We start from the raw sequence: 25,086 nt of genomic DNA on the forward strand, positions 1-25,086 counted from the left end.
CAACAACTCGTAGGAGTTCAGAACGGTCGGGAACCTGGTGGGAATATTTTATATCCGCAACACAATTTCATGAATGGTGCTCCCCTTCAAAACTTACAGGTGAATTGTAATGTTAATATGAATTTTCTTTTGTGTGTAGTCTGTTTTGGTGTAAACTGATTCTGTGACATGTAGCAGCAGCCATCCGGTAGAGTTTGTGGAGGCGTTGCTACAAATTTGTTTCCAGTGGAACAACAACAAATCCGCATGTCAGTGGGGGGGATTCGTATGTCCCAAGAGGATGTAATGCTCTCTCAAGATCCATGTCAGATGGTTTTGTCACAGAACATGAGTGGTGTGCAACTGTCCCAAATTTCTCAAAACCAAGGCGGAGTTCAAATGTCAAAAATCCAATGCGTGCGTCCATTACCTCAAATGCCGCAAAACTTGAATGCCTTGCAAGTATCGCAGAACGCAGGCTCCCTAAGGTATTTTACCAGTAATGTTGCTGGAACTTTCCAAGGTTCTGGAAATCAGTGCATGCCGGGCGTAAACCAGAATTATCAAGTCCATGGAAATCATACGTTACAAGGACACATAGATAATCCAAATTACCAACACACAAGCAATAATGTGTTTCAAGGTAATCAGTGCTTTGTAGGAAATACTAGCACTCAGGTTTACCAAGACAATGTTTCACGCAACCCAATTTTCACCAAAGACCTCCTTAGTTGCCACGACTTGTCAAAAAATTAATACGTAATTCATTTGATAGGGTACTTGTAGTCCTTAATAAGTTGTTGATTATTTATATTTAATTTATAACACTTGGTAATAATGTAACATTGTATAACATTGTTTATTAGTTGTTAAATTTAGAGTTCGTGAGATAGGTGTTGTTCGGCCTACATTTAGTGTCTGTCTATAAGGTGTCTGCCTATAAGGTGTTTGGTACAAAAAGTTTCTTAGATGATGGTGTAATTTAGAGTTCGTGTATAAGATGTTTGGTACACACAATAATAAATAGTTATTTGGTTGTCAACCTATCGGTGTAATTTAGAGTTCGTGTATAAGATGTTTGGTACACACAATAATAAATAGGTATATGTTAAATTTAGAGTTCGTGAGATAGTTGTTTGGTACACAATAATAAATAGTTGTTTGTTAAATTCAGAGTTCGTCTATTAGCACTGACAAATAATTGTCCTTTAATACAATAAAACGTAGTTTAGATACAACACAAAGCACCTAGTACATAAGGTGTAGTACATGCCGAGATACAAGCCGAGAGATATTAAAGTTTAGACATTAGACTAATACATATTAAAGTTTACACATTAGACTAACAGACATTAGACAAATGGACATTAGACATTAGACATTAAGCCGAGAAACAAGCCGAGATAATCGAACCCACAGGTAAAAATTTGTGGTTGGTTGTGTTGGTAATAATTTTCGCTTAGTCTAGTTAATAACCTATTTAAAGTAGTGTCAAAGTTGTTGCTGACACGACTTTCATCGTCTCCTCCTTATAGGTCCAACTTACGCGCAAGGGGTTGCTTCCGGGGCTTGAAGACTGGCTGCTCAACATAGATCATCCAACATTATTAGTGAAATATAAAAAGTGAGAACACAACAACAAAAGAATTAAAACTACAGTTGTAAAATTTGGAACAACATATTCGGTTAACAAATTTTACACCAAGGACTATACTTTTTGGATATCAAACTATCGTTGTTGGTACCTAGTGAATAACCAAATTTTACACAAGGACTATACTAGTTCCGTTTCGAACTATCAACAATATATTCGATTGAACCAAATGAACACAGGGCCTGTACTATTTGGTTGTCAAACTAAGAAGTTGTACGTAAACAAATTTTGTATTAATAATGTTGGTTGATTAATATGCAAGAGGATATCCTAATATAGTCAGAAAGCAACGAAACTAGTAATTAATTACAGACATTTAGAGGTTGAACTAACCTTTGCAATGAGTTTAAACAGGGTCATTGGTTCTAAGTTCTCTTCGATGAACTTAACGACAATTTCACAGAGTTTCCAAATAACTACCACCCCACCACAGTCACGCAGGTTCTGGAACACACTGCATTTATAATTACCTGGAAGTCGATGAACAAGTTGCTTGCAATGTTGCCAAGTAATCCTAGCTTGTGTTATAACCAGGAGCGAGGGTTTATGAGCTTCATAAAGCTTTTTGAAACCCTTTTCGAAAGAAGGCCTCGCCATGGATCTGGCGTTCCAAATAACAACCATTGTTCCCCTCGGGAAAAAGGGGTGGTAGTCCCCGTAGCCAATTGTATCTCCTTTCAAACTAATATCGACATACTCGCGAGGCCATCTCCAAAAGGATCTTGGTGTCACATTGATTTCCACATAATGGAAAAAGGCGTCAATGCTCGAAACGTGTACTGCGTCCGCGTCCGACGACATGAACAAGTGACGGTTGAAATCGGGGAAGCTATAAATTGGTAGATTATCTATGTCGATGCCTGGGATGGGGTCTACTATTGGGATCAAAATGTCTGGGTACAACTGGGTAGACCCAGATGCTCTTAACTTCCTTGATGTCCAATCCAAGAATGCCCAAAATGCCAGATGTAGGTCTTGTTGGTCTTCAATTAAGGGTCGGTGCGGCGGCAAAGCGACTCCATCTGGCGTCGCCATTAAATCGCATTGGAAGCTTTCACGATCATAAGACTTCCTCAACAGCTTGTCCCTCAACTGGTTTCTTAAGTCAAATCGGATCGCGTCGCGTATGTACACATTACGGTGATAGTCTTCGCCGTCAACGTAGAACAACGTGTTATTGTAATCTACTTCTGGAACCAACTTAGAAGTGTATAAGGGTTTGAAATAGATAATATTTTTTGGATTCAATAGGAGAGTGGTCCTGCTATTATTACCCACTTCAATGTTGGCGATCTGTGAAGTAATAGATTTTCCTTTGGATGAGTGTTTATGTTTTCGTACGGCGCTGAACATGGTGGAAGGATTAAATGTTGGGGAACTGTTTGTTTGGATGAAATGAACGGTAGGGTGGTTGAAAATGGTTGGGTCTCCCTTAAAAAGAACATATTTACTTGCACATTTATTTCATTTCCATTTCCAACCACCCAAGCCAGTAATTATGAATTTCAATTTGACGTAACGTTGGTACACCATAACTGTACTAAACAACAGACGATCATGAAACTGGTACACCTTATTGTAACAAAATAAGATCATCTGAGTATGTGGTACACTTTAGTGTTATTTGGTACTAAAGAAGAATGCATTTTGATGTATTATGGTACGCAGTTGCAATTTTAAAATGGTACTTTTTAATACTAATGTGTACTCGGTAATAATTGTTAGGTACCTTTTTAACATGAAATTGGCACCATTCTAACATGTATTTGGCAGGTGTAAGTTGACAACTTCGAGAAAAGAGAAGCGTTAGGGAAGAAAAGTACCTCAAACGTGACGTTGAACAACGCGTCTTCTATCATGAAATCTGCTTCTTTGTACGAGACGTAAAGCTCATTCACACGCCACATAAGCACCACCCCTCCACACAGATCAATGTTGTCGAATACGGTACTGTCGTACTTTCCCGGGAGGTTATTTATAAGTTCCTTACCGTCGTTGTTGCTGATCCTAGCTTCAGTTACAACTATGAGAGATGGGTGGTAGGTTGCAAAAAGTGAGAAGAATGTTTCCCTGAAAGAAGGCCTTGTCATAGACTTGGAATTCCCCACACAACCACAATCATTCCGCGTGGGATCATCGTTGGGGGGACTCCGGCGAACATCTTTTGCCCTTCTACGCGTATTTCCGCATACGCCCGTGAAGGCTTTGAAAAATTCTTGTCCATGACTCCCACTACCAGACTAGAGAAGAATTGTTCCACCCTCATAACGTGGATTGCGTCTGAGTATGATGCAATGCATATCCGAGCTTCGAAGTCGGGAAAATTATAAATGGGCAGATCTTGAACATCAATATCTGGCTTGGGGTCGATTATTGCAATAAGCTCGGAAGGGAACAACTTCCAAGACATTTCGTCTGCTAAAATGTTGGAACACCATACTAGGAAGGCCCAAAACCCCTGATGTAAATGGGGGTGGTCGGTAATTAGAGGACGGTGTGAAGGAGCAGGTCCTCCTTCGGTTGTAGCCATCACTGCACACGGGAAAGCATCATGTACGTACGGGGTGTTTGTCATCACCGCTGTAAGTTGCAACTCCAAATCTGACTTTATTGCCTCTGGTACGGTGAATTCCGCTTCAAATTCTTCGAGGTCGACGTAGTAGCTAGTGGTGTTATAGTCTACCTCAGGTAAGTTTGATGCTTTTGGCTGGTCGAAGTAAAGAACAGATGTTGGGTGAAAAATAAAATTTTGAGATGGCCCTGAAACCTGGTTTTGGGCAACTCTACTAGAAATGGACTTCATCTTCTTCATACTGAAAATCTGGTATAATGATGAAGTGATAACTACGGCTGCTCAACTACGGCTACTCACTGAAGTTGAAAATATTTGTAAGAGGTAGGGTTGGAAGTTAAATGTTGTTAAGAATGCTCAAAAGGGAGTTTGTACCTATAAATACGAAGTCTCAGTTTAGGGTTCTGAACAGGTAGTTGTTAGCATTTACTTTTACTAACATCTTTGGTAGTTGTGTATTAAATTGGCCCTTACATTTTTATTACAATTGAACGACTAGTTTGGTACCCTAGTTTGGTACCCTTTTTAATTCATTGATCATAATTGGTACAACAGTGTTTACTACTTATACAGCAAATCCTATATAAATAATGTTCAACTACATTCGTTATAAATGTGGGTTAATTAAACCTTTTAATTAGTTGTGTGGTACGACCCCAATTGAATTTAGTCAATTAACAATTGAATTTAGTGATTCAGTTGTTGACAACGATTTGAGTGTATGGTACTTTAAAGTAAACCGTTTGGGCGAATGTATTATTCCGATTGGTAAATTATGGTAGTGTAAGCCATTCACAATTTATAAGCTGTAAAACCTAAAGTTGAAAAAAAAAATCAAAAGAAAATCAAACATGAAATTCAAGACTCGGGAAAATCAATGTCCTTAGCCAACGTAAGCCACGTGTGCTGCTCACGTGCAAGTCAATGGGCGCCGGGAAAGCTCAGACAATGCCGAAAACTTCCTTTTAGGTCCCTTAAGGTGTGTTTTCACAAAAAAAATTATAAAAGGTCCTTTCTCGCAAAATTTGTGTTATAAAAGGTCCTCAAAGGTCCTTTTTATTCGAACAAATGGTAAAATAGGGTTATCCATTCATACATAATATGGGTAAAAATAAATATTTGGACAAGTATTTGAGTGTTTGGTACGTATAAGTATACATGTTGGTACAATATACTCTCGAGAATGGTAAATTAGGGCTAGCCATTCATACAAGGAATTAACAATGGTTTTAGGAATATACCTTACTAGATTTATATGTTTTTACAATGGTTTTACTAGATTTATATGTTTTAAAAATATACTAGGAATTAAAAATGGTTTTATATATTTTATATGTATTAGGAAAATATATTTTATATATTTTATATGTTTTTTAATATGATAAATATTACCAAACATAATAATCTTAAACTTTGTTCTATTCATAGAAAAAATCGCATCAGGATTTGACACGTGAATTGATACGTGTCATTCCTGGTGTTTGTTTTAATATGATTATACGAAATTTAAAATATTTATAAACAACATATTCCCGAATGACCCGTTATCGAATACACGATTTGACCTAATATGAATCCGAACCCGTTGTAGTCATGTTTGATCAAATACACGATTATGTTTTATGGTATGTGGTTTAGTGGTTGCTAATATTAATATTAATAGTCATTTAAGTTCTGTTGGATTTATTTTTATTGAATTTAACCAATTTTAGTGGTTGCTAATATTAATAATTTGTTTTCAGATGTTGGGGTACCAATCGGTTGCGCACGTTGTACCATACAATAAAGTCCCCTGATATTTTTAGCTCAAAGTAGTTCAAATTCGGTGAGCGGGAAAATTCCCGCCCAACATATCCCCTACAGTGAAGTGTGTCGAATACGCTTCTACATACGTTTGGCACTATATATTTGAACTTGATTTTGTAGAATAGTATGTTGCAGAAGAAAAAAAATAAAATCCATCCTTCCACCCAATTGTCATAATGTCAAGATGTTCGACTGGCCACACGTCTCCTGCCGTCAATGTTGGTGCGACCACCGGCCACCGGATTCTATGGTGTGAGACCGTAATGTGCCCAACGTGTACCAATTGTATTACCGAACTCCGCATTTCTACATCAAATCCGATGAAGCTGTATTACAAGTGCCGATTCTGTGGATGGTTTCAGTGGGTGGATGACCATAACTTAATTAAGGAAGACGATATGGTTCCTTCATCCCTAGTACAATTAGGGTTTGATGTAGTCAAAAATCACCTAGCTAGAATTGAAAAACGTCTAGATTTAGTGTTCCGAATTTGTGTAATATGCCTATTTGTAGTATTTGCAAAGTTGTTTTGGTAATTTGAATTTAATATCCCGATTACTTTGTGTAATCACTTATGTAAATCGTGTTCCGTTGGAATTGAATCTATTTATATTTCTTTATAATTATTTATATTTCTTTATAATACAAACTCCATATGAGATTCGAAGCACATCAAACACTAAATTGGCAAGTCAATAAAAAACTAAACGTTTACTAACCCGGATTTCATTCATACAGCCTTCTTTTTGCTTTGCACGGGGATCCTTGTATGACTGCCTGAAACATTAAATAAGTATACAAACAGATAATTATGTAAGTACATAAGGGTATACTAAACTATATCTGAAACCTACATTTGGTACCCTTTTTGTTATAGACCAAGGTATACTAAATTATACCTGAAAATCTAATTTGTTATATAACCTACAAGGTTTGGTATTACTAAATTATACCTGAAAATCTAATTTGTTATATAACCTACAAGGTTTGGTATTACAGGTCTGGAGGAAACTTACATGGAACTTCAACCCCACTAGATGATTCACTTCGTCGGGGAAGCATGAATTGGTAAACATTCGTTGGGTAATGGAAGGTTGAATGTCTTTAACACTCCAGAACATCACAACACCGCCCGCACGGCCGGTTGGACCAAACACATCGTGCTGGTATGCCCCAGGTAATTTTTGGGCAAGCAACAACAGGGGGGCTTCACCAATTCTGGACTCAGTAATTATAGTCAGGGCTGGGTTGAGTTTCTGAAATATCTCATTGAAGTGTATCATAAACGAGGGTCGGGTCACACCCCTTGCATTCCATATAACAACCACCAACCCCTTTACTAGCAACGCCTTTGTTAGCTGGCCAGAATACTAGTTTGTAGCACTTACTTGTATTTGATGATATCTCCTACTTCTTCGTTTGACCTCGTGGTAGAACACATCTAGGTCAACAGATTGTAGATGCTTTGAAATTCTCATGACATGTAAGGCATCAGTATAAGAACCCATGAAGATCGGAGTTTTACGGATAGGGACCGCATATATGGGTGTCTGATCTATGTGAAGAACCGGACGTGGGTCGATAAGCGCAAGATAATTTGCAGGGATGGCATCAAATTCTTGCCAAGCTTCCCACTCGATGTACGACAACAAACCACCGTGAATGATCCCTGTAGAATCGTCTGGGGTGGGTAAATGGTAAGGATCAATCCGTGGTCCTTCTCTTAACATGAACGTACCAGGGAACCCGTCCCTGTCCCATGTTTTTGAAAATATGGCTGCTCTAACCCATTCGTTAGAAATGGGGTTGTAATCATCATCTTCGAGTAATTCGTCATATGTTTTAAAGAACATTGTATTGTTTAAATCAATCTCCGGTTCCGTACCTTTCGAAGGGGCGAAGTACATTGAAACACGGGGATGAAAGTGAATTTGTCGTGTTGGTGACATTTCATGCGACACAACTTGTTTAAGAACATTCTCGTGGGGAGAATTATTCTTGTGGGGAGTGGTAGAATTATTATTATGGGGTGTTTTATTCATCTTCAATTGTACGTGGAAAGAGACAGACAACCAAACTAAGTGTTTGTTATGCAAAACTGAACTTTCTGGTTTGTCTGAGATTGTGTGGTTGTGATGTTGTTATCAAATTCAAGTTAAGTGTACTATAAGCTGGTTTTCATTATTATGAGTAGGTGTTCTGCATTTATAAGCATTAAGTGAACTATAAATTTTAAATACATTTTAAAGTACAAAGGTACAAGGGGTTATCCATTCATTCTGTCAACATTCATACCAATATGGAGAGTTCATTTAGTTCGTATAACTACATCTATCATCCCTTCATTTACTTGCATTTACCACACCCACCAAACAAATACGGATACCCTAAAACCCTAAAAGAGGTATCCTCCTTTAAATAGTTAAACCAGAACTCCAAACTTCTAACTGCAAAACACAAACATTTCAAACCTTTTCATACGGCATAAGAGGTCACTCAATAGGGGACATACAACGTCCAGGTAATCCAAGTTTATCTACTGTAATTGTTTAAATATCTACTATTCACAGCTTACCTTATTGTCAAAGGTGGAGATTAAACGTGAACATTAACTTTAATGTTGTTCGTTCATGGTTCCAACTTTTGATAGATCACCATGTATCAAATTATGCATTTTAATTTAATTTGTCTGTTGTTTTGGGTTACACATATTTGTTTTCGGACTATTTTTTTTTTTTTACAAGTAATAATTCAAAAATCTCAAATGTATAATTGTGTACTCATACACCATACACACACTATTATACCCAAAAGTGTTTCCCCGCTTAAATATGTCGTTTGGTACTAAAAGTAAATACATTACGCAAAGAGTCTGGTACATGTAAGTTATGTGAGGTCTGGTATATATAGAGTTTGGTACATGTAAGTTATGTGAGGTCTGGTACATGTAGAGTTTGGTACATGTAAGTTATGTGAGGTCTGGTACGTATAGAGTTTGGGTTCGGTACAAGTATGTTATGAGGGGTCTGGTAGTGTACGTTGTCATATATAATTAAGATTTTAATACAAATTCGTTCGCTGTTATTTAGCTAAGATTTTAATATAACTCATTGTAGGCCATGGCTTGGAAAGGAAAGGAAAAAGTAGATAATGGTATGGAAGAGGGGCAAACACCGAGAGGAAGGCGCTATACAGCGAGGGAGAAAGGGAAGGCTAAGGCAATAGACACTGACGACATAATGGCCACTTTAGCTGAGTCAGGTGAGCGGGATGTGAAAGACGTTGTCGGCATATTCACGGTACGCAGTAGGGCTAAAGGTCAATTCTTCCCACACTTACTTGCTGCGGTTTCTAGGCACGGGGATGATGCAATTGGGGGTATATTATTTAACCCTAAATGGCCCTTTTTAACTCCGCTTAAGATTATCAGTGCACGACGTTTTAGGAAAGAAGCGTACTGCTTTTTGTATTACTTAGTTGACTCCTACAACATGGCATTTAGCTTTAACTTGCACAAGCTGAAAAAAATATTAATGAAGTGCATGGAGAATAAGCTATTCTATCGCTATCTGGTGAAGTTCTTTGAGCTCTTTAAGCCTATCCAGTATTGGTTAGATGATGTTGTACATAGGTTAGCAGTGCATGAAAAAGAGTCTGGTCATTTTTGACTTTTGGTGCTAGGTCGCAAATATATGGGATTCACTGAAAGGGAAATAACGTTCGACTGGATTAATTTTGGAATGTTTGATCTTTTTTACTACTTACAATACGATGATTGTAAGTATTTGAAGTTTAAGAACGAAATGATAGACATTAATGGGTTAGACACAATGAGCGAGCTTGATTTGTTACTAGAAAATCCGTTTTACTCTGAACATAATTATCCCGAGTCTTACGAAAGGCAGATGGCATTGGCAAATGCAATGCGCTACACGGGGAAATGGTACTTCGATGAAGAATACATGAAGCATGTTGTGGAGGATTCAGCTGACGAAGAAGATAGTTCGAACAGCGACGCTAGTGAGGAGATTTAAAGACTATCATCGGCATTCGATGAATCGTAAATGATATGTGTTGTATTAAATAGTCCCCAGTCTCTAGTACTATTTCTTCTTATGCTTAGAAATCCTTATGTTATACTTCATGTTACATAAGAGACGATTTGTATTCGTATGTTTAGAACTTCTTATGTTTAGAACTCGTTATGTATTCGTATTGGTAACCTTGTACTAAATATAACTTCCCTTATGTTGTTTTTGTTATAGTCTCCAATCTCTAGTACTAATTTTTTTTAACAGAAAGGGTAACATAGTCTAGTACTAGCCGGTTGGTAGTTAAAGGCAGTTTCATTATTTTCATTATTATAATAATAAAGGGTAGTTATTTATTTCCCCCGATTGGTAGTTAAAGGCAGTTTCATTATTTTCATTATTAAAATAATAAAGGTCATTATTTTCATTATTATAATAATAAAGGGTAGTTATTTATTTCCACATTATTGGTAGTTAAAGGCAGTTTCATTATTTTCATTATTAGGGTAGTTATTTATTTCCACATTATTTGGATAAGGACGGACCCAGTGACCGTCTTCTATAAATAGGTCGGACTACGCCACGTTTTAAGAGTGCATATTTAGGAGAACACATTTGTTAGAAAAACGAAAATCAAATGGCATCATCCGCAAACTCAAGATGGTCTAGCGTCCCGCGTAGACCCACGGCGGAAGAACGTGCCATGGCAGAAATTAATGCAAAGGTTCAACAAATCAAGGACGCGAAAAAAAATCAGCGTGAACACATAAAATCAACAATGATAAGAATGAGGTGGGAGGGGAATAGTCGGGCTGAGACCCTTTTCAAGGATTTGCTACAGAGCTATGACGATGTGGAACAAGGCGTTGATGAAATGAACAAGGTAATGGAGAATGGGATACGAAATTGCAAAGAACATATACATCGATTGAAATCCATCCAACGTCAGTTCTTCACATCGCTTCACCAGGCGCTGCGTATTGGTGGTCATGGAGATCTATATGACCATATGAAAGAAATCATTGAGCAATATGATGACGCAGAACAAAGGGTGATTGATCTTAATATAGGAATTGAGCGTATCAAGTCCCCTACACTTGCTCCGTGAGACAATACATTGCTTCGGGAGTGCAATTTCGTATGTTTGCTAAAGTAAGGTGTGACGCATTATAAGTTGTACATATTAATAGTAAGTTAGTGTGACGCCAGTGTTAGTTGTAAATATTATGTTCAAATTTGTCATATTGTGTGACGCAGTGTATGTTGCACACATTACTAGTATTTTAGTGTCTCTTTGTTTATGAAATTAGGGTTTGAGATGTTTGTAAGTGTGTCTTATGATAATAACATTAGATAATAAATTTATTATATTAACATTAGATAATAAATTTATCTTTTCATTGCACACTAATTTTTCCATTAAACATGTATTAATTTTAATATTAAACATGTACAACTAATTCTAATATGTATTAATTTTTAACATGTACAACTAATTCTAATATGTATTAATTTTAAATTTCTGGTACCAATGCAAGGCTTATTCCTTAGTGCAGTGCAATTATTGTCTAGGCGTGTTTGGGTAGTAATTAGGGCACAATTATTAACTAGGCGTGATTGGATATTAATTAGGGCACAATTCTTAAAAAAAAGTAACAATTTTCAATACCATTTCGTATACCCAAAACGTATACCAACTAATTTAAATTTTCAAAACGACCATCTAACTCCCCTACTATCGTATGACGTACACCATCGAATCAAGGGAGTTTGGTATCTATAAATACCATACTTAAACCACCATTTTCCAAAACCCATTTTTTCCTCCAAAACACCTTTGTGTAACCACATTTTCTCCTCTTCAACCACCATGGCTTCTTCGTCTTCAAGCTCGGGAGGTACCCCAATTCCCACTCCTCCACACACTCCACCAGAGGACGTCCTTACTTTCGAAGAACTTCTCGAGCATTATTGGCAAGTGTTTGAAGCTGAGGGCATTCATGAGGAACACCCCGACCCGTTGCTCCACCTACACGCTGAATTGGATGCCGATTTAGCAATTCTAGATGTTCCCCTAGGTGTTGCTGGTGATCAGGAATTGGATGCCAATTTACCAATTCCAGATGTTCCCCTAGGTGTTGTTCCGGAAGTTGGTGCAGTGAACGTCGAAGAGGCGATCGAGGATGTTGCTGTAGTGAACGTCGCTCAGGAGATCGAGGACGTACTTGAAGCTGATGTTGAACCTGATGCTGAGGAGATCGATGAGGTTGTGGCTGAACTTGAAGCTGATGTGAACATAAGACCGAGAACTCCTCCTCAAGTGAATGAAAAAAAACGAAGGAGAGGAGATGAGACACCTTCCCCACCACCACACCCGCAAGGAAGAACCTGAATATGTTGTTTAAGGAGGGAAGATGCTTATTCAACAATACGTTGTTATCTGTTGTTTAAGGAGTTTATCTGTTTTTTTATGTTATGTGATTTATGTGATTTAAAGTTTAAGTTTAAGTTTAAAGTTTATCTGTTGTTTAGATGTGAATTATGTTGTTTAAAGTTTAAATTTTAAATATTTTAATATATTATGGTGATTGAATGAACGTCATACGATAACCCTATTACATGAACGACTAATTAAAAAATCGGAAATTAAAAAAATACAGTTACATATTTCAGTTAAATATTTTTGTAAATACAGTTACATATTTCAGTTAAATATTTTTGTAAATACATACAGTTATTTGGATTAACTTACAGTTATTTGGATATCATTACAGTTATTATACACTTAAAGGAGTTTACATATAATTACAGTTATTTTGGATCCAACGTTACAATGCATCCAACGTATAACTAAAGATTAACTCAAATCAAGGATGCCAAAAGACTAAAAGAACAAATGGAGAGACTAAAAGAACAAGACAAGTACCTTATTCAACAATAACATTGATAATAATAAAAAGAACGCAACCAAGAGAACAAAGGATAAATAAAAAGTAAGAAGAAAAATAACACAATAACATAAAAACAACAAGTTAAGAAACACAAATGAAATTGATAATAATAAAAAGAACGCAACCAAGAGAACAAAGGATAAATAAAAAGTAAGAAGAAAAATAACACAATAACATAAAAACAACAAGTTAAGAAACACAAATGAAATTGATAATAATAAAAAGAACGCAACCAAGAGAACAAAGGATAAATAAAAAGTAAGAAGAAAAATAACACAATAACATAAAAACAACAAGTTAAGAAACACAAATGAAATTGATAATAATAAAAAGAACGCAACCAAGAGAACAAAGGATAAATAAAAAGTAAGAAGAAAAATAACACAATAACATAAAAACAACAAGTTATGAAACACAAATGAAATTGAAAAAAAATAAAAAAAATAAAACAATATAATGAAAGAACAAATTATGAAACGAAAATGGTCTATTTTTCTACCATAAAGAAACTTTTCTTGTAATACGAGCATATAGAGGTAAAACAGTCCTTTTATGAAAAAAAATCGTATTTACATAATCAAATTCTTCAAAATCAATCAGCGATTTCAATGAAATCAACGTGTTGTTACATAATTTGATTCATTAAAATCATCAAAAACACCAAAACTCGATTATTACAAAAACTAAATCATCAAACACACGATTATTACAAAATCAAATTCATCAAAACATTATTTGCAGAAGAAGATAATCGATTTAATTTGATGTTGAAAAATATATATCGCAAGAAGAAAGCAAATCGAATAAATAACGCAAAAAACAGAGATGAGAAGACTAGAGCGTTTAATATTCTTTTGTTCTAGGGTATTGTTCTTTTGTTCAAGATAAACGTTCTTTTGTTAAACACGCGCGTTATATGTGTTTTTTATGTCGTTTTATTTCAGGTGCACGCATTGGGTACCAACTATACATATATGACTTTGGGTACCACAGCTATAAAAGTTAATATTGTACCAAACCTATATGACATTGGGTACCAGGCTAATAACACATTTTCACACCAAATCATAAGAAGTTTGAAATGAACACAACTTGTAGTACACGAACTAAAAACACAAATGTAAAAGGGATCAACACCAGCGAGTGTTGGGGGTAACAAATCATAAGAAATTTGACTAAACCAACATTTAAAGGGATCAACTTGTAGAACTTGACGACATTGCAATATAGAACAATGTCGTTAAAATATTACACACATATATTGGTGCCAAAACTACAAAGTATTCCATCCCCTTTAACCAAAATGCATAGTGTAAGGGAAGTATTGGTCACCAAACAACAAAAGCACGGTATAGTTCATACGCAACCGATAAACAAAGTTGATGATTAAACACTCGAACTAAAATAAACATAAGTTCATGACACTAGACTATTATAAATCAACGGCAATGGGTAGCAATTATCTCCGGTATCAATGGACGGCAAGAGTTGTAGTCTGAATTCAAATGGGACAAGAACAGAGCCTTCCGGGCAGCGCCTATCTCCCCCTGCCATGGAAAGTAAATAACCAGTATGTTATGCTAAGTGTATTTTAACATAACGTTATGTTCCAATCAACAAATTTGATTAACATAACACTTACCACATGCATTGACTTTTTGAAAGCATTAGCAGTCTCCCGGATCGCCATAAGCATCACAACCCCGCATGCATGACTGTGTAGGAGGAATAGCATAGTTAATTATATATTAAATGTACACAACTGAGGGAAAATAAACTAAGGGAATATCAACGGCCATATACTTGTCATTATAATCAGGAAAACCAACAACATCCAGGGGCCATTTCCCCATTTGCTTAGTCTGCCATGCCGGGGATGCGTTAAACTCCTTGTCAGTCTCCAGTAAGACGTAGTCAACGGCAGGTATCTGGAATTTAAAAAACTGGTTAAATGAAGCTAACTACACTATTCAATAATGTTTACCACTGCAAAAATTAGTAAGGACTACAAATCTCTAGTCCGTATACCAATTTCTTTAATTCCGCAGAATGCTCTGCAGCGGGATTTTTATACATGCTGTCAATGAACCATATCTTCTGGTCTTTGAGTGCAAAAGCAACACACCACCAGTGTTCGTTTTCGACAACTGGAACAAAAACCTGTAATTTACAAAGTCTAATATCTCTTAAACCTGTCTTCATTCAGTAATAACAATGACACATAGGTGATGAGATATGGACTAACAAAACAGGTACACAATATAATGTTTGGTATTCAATATACCAATTTCTAACGACTTTTGGTACCAATACGGAACAACACCATCAACTGTTTGTATCAAACCTAAAGACAATGGGTCCCAATCACATGCCATGTGAACGTTTGGTACCAATGAATATGGATAATAGTCACATGCATGATGATGTTTTGGTTAGCGATCATGTGTTAAGTCAACATGAGTCAACTATTGCGAACATACAAAATATCTAATAATGAGGGATGAATAGTATAAGATGGTAATACCACAGAAATATCCGAGGAGACCACCTTCCTAAGTGGTTGCGACCACTTCTTGAACAACCCAGCATATGTTTCTTTCGTCTTTAGCTTTTGATGCTGCCAACATAGGATTTAGCATTCAATAAACTGGATCAAACATAACGTATATTAAAGACCTAGTTTTAGTACTCACTGCAAACATAGAGTCAAGCATAAGTCTGCGATAACTCTTTGGAAATTCACTAGCCCACTCCCGGTTGTAGAGATATGCAATTGTACGAACATACTGGGAATTCACATAGGACCTGGGGTGAACAACCGAGTAACACATCTGCTGGTTTGCGTCGTTCCCATCACATTCAATCAACATAGCCCCTCTGCAAAACAACAACGATTTAGTAGATTTCAACAAACAGTGGGGTAATTATCATATTTTAGAGAATCGAACATACCCTGCTTTCTTTTTGGTGTCGTAAGCCTCTACGTACTTCAAAATAGAACTGTCTTCCTTCGTCATTCTAATACCTAGTCGTTGACGAGCTGTTCTCATTGCTATTGCCTTCTCACTAGGCTTACGGGATCTCTTTGTCGCAGTGCGGGGTTTGGGACTAGGTTTAGGCCTTGCTGCCTTTATTCTTGTTCTCACCTGACCATCACCACCTGGTTCAGCACCATCAAAATCTTCAGGATTGGAACCATGAACAGCACCATGGTCCAAACCTTCACCCCCACCCCTTGTATTCTCGGTCCCATCGGCACCCGGACCCTCTGCATTATCTGCACCTTCAGCTTCACCCGCAACCGGACCCGTTGTACCACCATTTGCTCCTTGGTTCTCATCATCATCATCACCAGGTTTATCTTGATCCGCGGTATTACCAACATCTTCTTCATCTTCGTCACCTTCCTCGCCATCTTCTTCATCATCTTCCTCGCCATCTTCTTCATCACCTTCCTCGCCATCTTCTTCATCACCTTCCTCTTCATCTTCTTCATCTTCGTTTTCGGGGTCCTCCAAAACATCATTTTGTGGCTCCACAAAATCATGTTGTGGTGGCTCTTCTACTGGGCCCTGGGGGTCTGCCTCTTGCTGCACAACAGGCACCACTGGCCCTTCTTCTTGTGGTCCGCCTTGGTCTCCCTCGGTATGACCTTGCTGGACAGGCTCATGACGTGGCTCTTGTTGTGGCTCGTGTTGCGGCAGTGCCTCCATAGGCTCATTCTGCATGGCCTCCAAGTGCTGCACTAGCTCAACCACTTGTTGTGGGGGGGGCCTGCTGCACTTGCTCTGCCTCCTCCATAGGCTCATTCTGCACGGCCACCACTGCTGGAACATGCAGAAACTCAAACACGGGCTGCTCCACAGGCAAGGACTGGTAATTCACAAACACATTTTCTTCACCTCCCAATGGTTGTTCCACTGTGTGTTGCACATTGTCTGTTTCATCCTCCTCCAGTACAATGACATCTAACTCACTCAGGACCTTGTTGACCGACTTATCCGCCGCCATTGGCTCACCATCCACGTTAATATAAGCATTATCGCTGATTTGGCGATGGGAACTGCTAGCAGGGGAGGGATCTTTTTCAGCAACACCAGGGGAGGGATCTTTTTCAGCAACACCAGGGGAGGGATCTTTTTCAGCAACACCAGGGGAGGGATCTTTTTCAGCAACACTTTCCTTTGCCCCTAGCCTGCGTATGATTACTTGTTCTCGTATCACGGCACGGAGGTCTTGCAGTAAGGGGGCCATCCTTTCCATAACCTAATACCAAGGTCAAACAACTAAGACGCTTTAGTCTAATACATTGACACAATATTATTAATAATGAACAGTCTATAAAAATGCAAATAATACCGTTTGGTACACGTTCAGTATTTACAAATATATTCCAGTTTCTATTATTTGGTACACAGTCCGGTGTACCAAATTTCTTAACCACCATGACACTCATAAGTCTTTCATCTGCTTTAAAAGACTTCACAATAATACTTTGGGGGATTAAGCAGTCCTTAAATGAAAGAATCACCATTCTTTCATTGTCATTGGACTACAGAATCCTCCCAAGGTATTATTATAAGCTTTCTGAAGCTACACTTGTACACTTGTATATCGTCCTTCAAACAACAGCATATAGAATGTGTTTAATACCAATACCAGAAAAATTGATATCAAACTACTGCTACTCATACCAGATCAGCAACCTCTTCTGCCAATGGCCTTCTTTCTCCAAATAGAGGATGGGGCTCCCGGTAAACAACATCAACCGTCTGTTGAAATGAAATAAAACCAAGAATATATTTAAGAAGTACTAATAACAATGTCATATTTAAAGCAACAAACACCACATATATTGATCACAGGAGAATACACACCGATAACCTCCCATAGTCTTCAGTAGGCTTCCTATCATGAAGTTTCACCTTCTCCACTTCCTCCTCAGTCCAGACTTTTAGTCTGGGGAACTCGTCCCAACGGACAGGAAGCCGACATAAACGATCTAGATAAAAAACCTGCCAGAAATGGATAACTAATTAAAACATGCCAGAAAAGGACTACAACATACAACACTAATAATGAACATACTTATTAAATGTCAATTTCAGGAGAGCACTCACCAACAAAAACAAAACACAACCACCAGTCCCAGCCGCATAACCCTGAACTTCTAGCTTCCGCTGGCATGTGATCGCGTAGTCTAGCAGCCATTTGTGACAAAACTCACACCAGTTATACTGATCTGCGTCCTTTGCAACACATACAGCACCTAGCAGTTTCGTCGACATGTTTGCACCATCAGTAGAAGGACAAAGAATCTGTCCCATTAGCACAATCATGAAGTTCTCCATGAACTCAGTCCTTTGACGTTGATTTGCGAGCGACACTAAGTTGCCGAGCTTGTCCAAGGGACCTAACAACACGCGAGTTGCGTTGGATATCAGTACTGTGGTCTTGTTGTTTGCAGGGTTTTTCTCACCATACTTCACTGCATACGCTAGAGCTTTTCCAGCCGGCAAATCAGAATCCTTTTCAGGGACGGGAAGCCCGCTGTTCCTCAAACCAAACACATCTTCCCAATGGCCAGGTGTGATCGGCAACACATGCCCGTCACCACCTACCAGATAACTGTTGACTCCGTCCAATCTGGTCATCAGCCAATAACAAAGCTGCCTCGGAAGCTTGGATATTTTCAACTCCAACAATCCTCCAAACCCCATTTTTTGCACACAGGCTCTTCTAGAGTCATCAAATCCAGCAATGATCTTTGAGAAAGCATCAGTGCGGCATATAACACTCGGTTGCTACCAACATGCCATTAAGTAAGTCAGAACCTAACATAATATCTGCTTCACAATCACATAATCATAATCTCAAGAATTAAATTACCATATACCTTGCGATCGCAATTAGCCCTTTGGGTAGCAACTACAACATCATAACACTTGGCATATTCACCCCTAGATATTGGATGTTGGGGGATTAGAACCTGATCAGAGGGTACAACAACATATTATTAAACAACTAGTTGATACTAATTTAATGAATACATATTAAAATAACGGTATAGATGTCATTCATACCCGCAGAAACACTCTCATATTCTTGCCTCTCTTAGTCATTCCCTTATCTTTAAGAGGAGACTTTCCTTTTCTACGCTCTTTATCAACAATCTTACCAACCTTTTTCTTCAGCAACAACTTCTTCTTCACAGGCTTCCCCTGTTCTTCCTCGTCATCAGTATCCCCATGACGCCTCTTCCTAATCACCTTCAAATGTTTCTTCCTCAACCCATGTTGTTCATCTTCTGGATACCGCCTAACATTTTGGCCTACATGCTTCGGATGCTTCTTCCCCACTCTACGGACATCAGCTTCTCCATCTTCCTCGTCATCCTCTTCATCATCATTTCCTTCATCCTCTACATCATTAGCTAAACGCCTGCTCTTAGCATACTTCCTACTGCGCTCTTTCATCTTCAACTTAGCACGAGCATCAACTTCAAGATCATCATAAAACTCATCATCCTCCTCTACAACAACAGGACGCCTTCCTTTAGCATTACCCGTTTTCCTGCCCTGATTTTTCAACTTACACTTTACACCAACATCATTTTCCCCCTCATCCTCATCCTCATCTACATACTCTTCGTCGTCGTCTTCTTCTTCGTCCTCTAACTCCTCACCCTCCTCTTCATATGGTGTATCTTCACTATCATCCCTGATCCAACGAGATCTTCCTCGTACTCTTCATCATCTTCATCAATTTCCGGTTCCACATACTTCTTACGGTTACTAGTGCCGGGTACCTGGGGAGGTTTATCCTTAAAAACTTCATTCATTGCAAATTTCTGCTAATATACGAAAACAAATTCCATGATTACGTAATGCACAAACATATTCATGATTATTTAATGAAAAGACATATACAATATTAAGTAATACCAACCAAAATATTATATGGCTATCATAAAATTATATAAACAACACTTAACAACACTCACCCATTGCTTATTTGATCCGGTGTGACCCTTTTTGAAGACCATCCTGAAATTACAAGGGGCCAATAAAGTGAATAAAAAACTGAATAACGAACTAACAATTACTTCAGGATTTTGAACTTTCAGAACAGCTAGGCATTACCAAACAAATACGACACTGAATAAGAAGCAACAGATGAACACATAACCAAAACATAACAAATATAAGCAATATTAAACCCTACGTTTGGTCAATTTATATAACAATTCAATAAACGAGTAACCATGTTTTGGGATATTCATGACAAAATACACAAACATTAACATATTTTAAGAACATTTTGACCAACATAAGCAGAAATCAAAATAACAATTAAAGAACAATTTTTGTACCTCGGGATTATTAATCAAATTTATTATAACAGAACCCACTCCAAACCATCTAATTAATACGTATTATAACTATAATTCAGATAAATATTTATGACTACAAATTCATTACTAACTTGAATCAGATAAAGATTATTTATTACAGAGTACAAAGTCATTTCCAACTACAATAGCATGCAAATTTCCAAACTATGTAAAAAATCAACACTTTCTATATTCCAGAAATCATACAACTTGCATAATAATCACCAACTTATATCAGAATTGCATAAAAATCATACCAAATCCATAATTATAAACCCTAATTATAAACCCTAATTATATTATTGTTAATAAAAATCAGATTTTTACCCAAAATCGAAATGAACCCTAGATTATAACAGCAGAATACCTATACAATATTCTTCAATAAAGATTAACTCTTTACCTGAGATTTCGCAATTCACCAACTTCCTCTCGCAAGAAAAAACTTCAACCTCCTATCAATTATATAGTACGGGACGGCAGTTAAGCTAGAAGTGCGGCGGTTTTACGGCAGTTACGAAGTTGTAGAATGGGAGGCGGTTAATCGATTGATGATTCCGAATTTGGAGGGAGAAGAAACGAAACGAGCGGGAGACGAACTGCAAGAACTGAAGCTTCCAAGGTAAGTTTTAGGAGAGAGAGTGAAAAGTTGGGTGTTAAATTTTATTACATCAGTTATTACAATTTACAGTTGCCAACAATATTTCCCCAAAATAATTAAAAGGAAAACAAATTATATTTTTTGAATTTTGAATTTTGGACCAGATTTTTAGAGAGAGAATGAGAAATAAAAGGAGAAAGAAATTAAAAGTGGGCCAAACAACTTCATCCCCTTGCATTTACCTTTATACCCTTGGTATAGTCTTCAAAGACTCCAGCTGGTAGAGTCTCAGAAACCCTCGTCACTTTTTGGATGTGTTTGTGCAAAAGCTTCTCAGTTTAGGGGATCTCAGCAGCAGGACAGTCATGAACAGTCATGAATTGCTGCGTTGTTTGCTGGAGGAGCTGTCTTCTGAAATCTCGCATGCTGTGATTGGTGACATATTTGGGGGAGAAATATTGAGCACTGTACGTTGTGTTGAATGTGAGCACACTTCTGTTGGGAGTGAGCCTTTCCTGGACCTATCACTTTCTGTGCCGATGAAGAAGGCATGTATGGATAATACCCCGGTTAGTGATGGTTTGGGCAATGGGTTTCTAGCAGGGAACAACACTGAGTCTGATCCAGATGAAGTTGATGATACGAATTCACCAGTATCCGTAGAGAGTTGTTTGGCGCATTTCATAAAGCCTGAGCTTTTGTCTGGTGAGCATGCTTGGCATTGTGAGAACTGTTCAAAACTAGTAAAAGAAGGACGAAAAAGAATGAGGAAAAATCAGCAGAAAACGGCATTGATCCAGAGAAACAAGTCCAGTAATGTATGTTCGACTTCTGAAATTTTGCAAGTTATGAGTCATTCTTTTCCAGACTCCTTGGCTGCTCTTGGAAATGGCATCAGTGATACAGATGAGAACTTGAAGAAGCATGACACCAGAAGAACCAATGAGCTTTGTCAAGATTTATCACAAGAGGAAGAAATTAGATGTGTACCAGAAGCTGCACATCTTAGTGCCTCTGGTCTGGCTGTTTGTTCTATACATTCTGATGGTAAATCTGATGATACCAATGATAATGGTCCTGTAGGGAGACCGTTTGGACTAAGTGAGGAGCATGAATCAGGAGAAGAGGAGGAACTTGATTTGAAGTGTGTTAAGGTGATGAGAGACGCAACTAGACGGATACTTATCAGCAAGATCCCTCCGATTTTGACTATCCACCTAAAAAGATTTTCGCAAGATGCTCATGGCCGTCTTAGTAAATTGGAGGACCATGTTAGCTTTAAGGAATACATTGACCTTGGACCTTACATGGATCGCAGGTGCCAGTCTATTCCCAAATTGTTTTTGTGCATGTTTGTTTTTGGAGTTGTTTGAGTTTTACTTTATTTGTGTGCACATGTACCCTTGAGTTTTCCTACCTGTTCATATGTGCGTTGTTGTTCTAAGTACCTTGAGTTATTTGTTTGTTCTCCTTAGTCCTTACACATCCAATTGATAGTTGTCTATACATGCAGATGGAATCTAGATTTAAGTGTTTTTTAGAAAGATACATAAAGTCACGAAATGTACCAGTTATTATTAGCACATGTTGACATGTATTGTATTCTTTGCTTGAAGAGCGTATTTCCCCTGGTTCCCGGAATCAGTAAATTCCTATTTTCTATCTGAAAATTTTGTATGATGATCAGTATTCAGTACTTGTTAAGAGATAGATTGTTACCTGCGTAAGTGCGTATGATATACATATGTCAATATGTAGTACAAGTTCTGAACACATACATATAGTTAGAGTTTGTGATATGAATGAATTGAAGGTGCGGTGGACAAAATGTCTTTCAGCCTATTCTTTTTCTGTAGGAAATAGAGAGAAAAAGGTGTGGCACCAAAATGTCTCCTTGGCATGTGCTATTCAGTGTAGTCGATATTTGATGTAGGAAAAGAGAGCCAAATACTCCTTTGATCTGTGACATGATGATTCGAGTTCGAAATAGAGAATTAGGTATACCTATATAAGTATGTCGATTGAATAGCTCTTCTCTCAACTCTCAAGTCAATGCATGAATTGTTTTTTGTGTTTGAGTGTTTGTGAAAGAAGGGGATCGGATCATTCAGTGTAAACCTCATTTATGTTAGTTGCTAACCTTTTAAGCTACTGAATTTTTAATAGTGCTTGGTTTTGATCCGAATACTTGCCCGTTACAAATACTATGCACTCAAGCGGCTCTTACAGAATCAGTCTCTCTAATAAATGTTTTACTGCTTAGGCATACATTAGGTGCTTGGTTTTGATCCGAATACTTGCCCGTTACTGCTTATGTTTCAGTTTCAGCTAGTGTGTAAGTTCTATTAGATGTCTTGCAGCACCGGCTCTTAATATAGTATGGAGTAGTGTTTTTATTGTAAAATTATGGTGTAGTGATGAATTTGAATTAAGATTAGTAACAAATCATTCTGTCTGTGCAGGTCCACAGAAAGAGACAATTGCATATACCACTTGATTGGAGTGGTGGAGCATTCTGGATCAATGAGAGGCGGGCATTATGTGGCATATGTTAGAGGAGGTGACAGGCGAAAAGGAAGATCAGAAGAAGAAACTATACGGGGACGTTCTGTATGGTACGAGGTCCTCGGCTGTGAGGCTTACATTCTGTTTTATGAGAAAGTTAAACTTTGATCAAGGTATCTTTTTTTTGGGGGTAATATCACTGTTGAATTTCTTTCTAAAAGGAGGAAGAGATCCCGGAGAAAAAAGAAGGTGATAAGAAAGATAACTTGATTTAGAGCTATTTCTTAAATCCCCGTACTGATTTTTTCCAAATATGGTGGAATTTTTTCCAGAGCTATTACATTGTTTTGGTTTTATGGTATTAGTTGTATGAAGTTGATTTAGAGCTATTTCTTAAATCCTCCATACTGATTTTTTCCAAATAATTTTCTGTGAAAGAGCATCTGTCTCCACTTCAAGTTTATCAACTTTAAATTCCCTATTCATCACCAGCCCTTCCCTTATAGCCACCGTTTATTTATACAGGCCTTTTTATCTGTAACATGTTGGGTTGGGTAATACTCGTAAATTCGTAATAGTCAGACCTGTCAAAAACCCAAAAGCTATCTAAATTTTCAATTTTTCATCCTCCCCCCACCTTCTATCTTCGAGGCAGTGTTAAGTATAAAATACTTTGACTGGTTACACCATCATCAAAAGCTCTTAACAAAGCTAAACTATGTAGACAAAGTTAATAGAATTGGAGGAACAATATCACCATTTTTGTTCAATGAGATACCAAAGTGGATGATTGACTCATTCCATACTAGAAATAATAGCGGGAAATCCTTTGATAACACGGATTCCTATTTCTCAATGATATCCCACGATCAAAACAATTGGCTGAATCTCGTAAAACCATTTCATAGAAGTTCATTGATATCTTCTTTTTATAAAGAAAATCAAATTGATTCTTGAATAATCCACATCACTTCTGCTTCTATTGTAACAAAAGATTCCCTTTTTATATGGAAAAGGCCCGTATCAATAATTTTGATTTTACGTATAGACAATTCCTCAATATCTTGTTCATTCACAACAAACTATTTTCTTTGTGTGTCGGTAAAAAAAAACATGCTTTTTTGGAGAGAGATACTATTTCACCAATCGAGTCACAGGTATCTAACATATTCCTACCTAACGATTTTCCAATTCGATCTGATCTATTAGTTCGTAGAACTATTTACTCGATCGCAGACATTTATGGAACACCTCTAACAGAGGGACAACTAGTCCATTTTGAAAGAACTTATTGTCAACCTCTTTCTGATATGAATCTATATGATTCAGAAAAGAAGAACTTGCATCAGTATCTCAATTTCAATTCAAACATGGGTTTTATTTACACTCCATGTTCTGAGAAATATTTACTATCGGAAAAGAGGTAAAAACAATATTTGTCTAAAGAAATGCGTTGAGAAAACGCAGATGTATAGAACCTTTCAACGAGATAGTGCTTTTTCAACTCTCTCAAAATGGAATCTATTCCAAACATATACGCCATGGTTCCTTACTTCGACAGGGTACAAATATCTAAGTTTTCTATTTTTAGATA

General features: G+C 37.4%; 2 protein-coding genes across 4 annotated transcripts; one reads left to right on the top strand and one right to left on the bottom strand.

Moving 5' to 3' along the window:
- Positions 1-14,135: 14,135 nt before the first annotated feature.
- LOC110781630 (uncharacterized) lies at positions 14,136-21,703 on the bottom strand. Of its 3 annotated transcripts, XM_056834960.1 has the most exons (12): positions 21,230-21,703; positions 20,790-20,994; positions 19,997-20,039; positions 19,077-19,843; positions 18,890-18,982; positions 18,114-18,797; positions 17,871-18,008; positions 17,688-17,765; positions 15,022-15,153; positions 14,797-14,921; positions 14,636-14,708; positions 14,136-14,540 (listed from the first exon to the last, which is right to left on the bottom strand). In XM_056834960.1, exons 4-12 carry the CDS (start codon positions 19,467-19,469, stop codon positions 14,433-14,435), a joined length of 1,824 nt encoding a protein of 607 aa, XP_056690938.1. In that variant the 5' UTR covers positions 19,470-19,843; positions 19,997-20,039; positions 20,790-20,994; positions 21,230-21,703; the 3' UTR covers positions 14,136-14,432. The 3 variants fall into 3 exon arrangements, with proteins under 3 accessions (XP_056690938.1, XP_056690940.1, XP_056690939.1); XM_056834962.1 differs by lacking the exons at positions 17,688-17,765; positions 17,871-18,008; positions 18,114-18,797; ... (3 more) ...; positions 20,790-20,994; positions 21,230-21,703 and adding exons at positions 15,518-15,610; positions 15,687-15,870; positions 15,946-16,754; XM_056834961.1 differs by lacking the exons at positions 15,022-15,153; positions 17,688-17,765; positions 17,871-18,008; ... (4 more) ...; positions 20,790-20,994; positions 21,230-21,703 and adding exons at positions 15,518-15,610; positions 15,687-15,870; positions 15,946-16,732.
- On the top strand, positions 21,480-23,838 carry LOC110780506 (ubiquitin carboxyl-terminal hydrolase 2-like). The gene is made up of 2 exons (XM_021984885.2): positions 21,480-22,305; positions 23,450-23,838. Exons 1-2 carry the CDS (start codon positions 21,527-21,529, stop codon positions 23,658-23,660), a joined length of 990 nt encoding a protein of 329 aa, XP_021840577.2. The 5' UTR covers positions 21,480-21,526; the 3' UTR covers positions 23,661-23,838.
- The last annotated feature ends 1,248 nt before the right edge of the window (positions 23,839-25,086 follow it).

This window comes from Spinacia oleracea, chromosome 1 (genome assembly GCF_020520425.1).
Source record: "Spinacia oleracea cultivar Varoflay chromosome 1, BTI_SOV_V1, whole genome shotgun sequence".
Lineage (NCBI taxonomy): Eukaryota > Viridiplantae > Streptophyta > Magnoliopsida > Caryophyllales > Amaranthaceae > Spinacia > Spinacia oleracea.

Bases quoted from the DNA above. Each gene is read 5' to 3' on its own strand.
- LOC110781630 (XM_056834960.1), bottom strand. From the start codon at position 19,469: ATGAAAGAGCGCAGTAGGAAGTATGCTAAGAGCAGGCGTTTAGCTAAT. The intron at 18,009-18,113 runs GTGAGTGCTCTC...CATTTCTGGCAG, and splicing joins GTTGTGTTTTGTTTTTGTTG to GTTTTTTATCTAGATCGTTT. The intron at 15,154-17,687 runs GTATGAGTAGCA...TGTAAATTACAG, and splicing joins CAGAAGAGGTTGCTGATCTG to GTTTTTGTTCCAGTTGTCGA.
- LOC110780506 (XM_021984885.2), top strand. From the start codon at position 21,527: ATGAAGAAGGCATGTATGGATAATACCCCGGTTAGTGATGGTTTGGGC. The intron at 22,306-23,449 runs GTGCCAGTCTAT...CTGTCTGTGCAG, and splicing joins GGACCTTACATGGATCGCAG to GTCCACAGAAAGAGACAATT.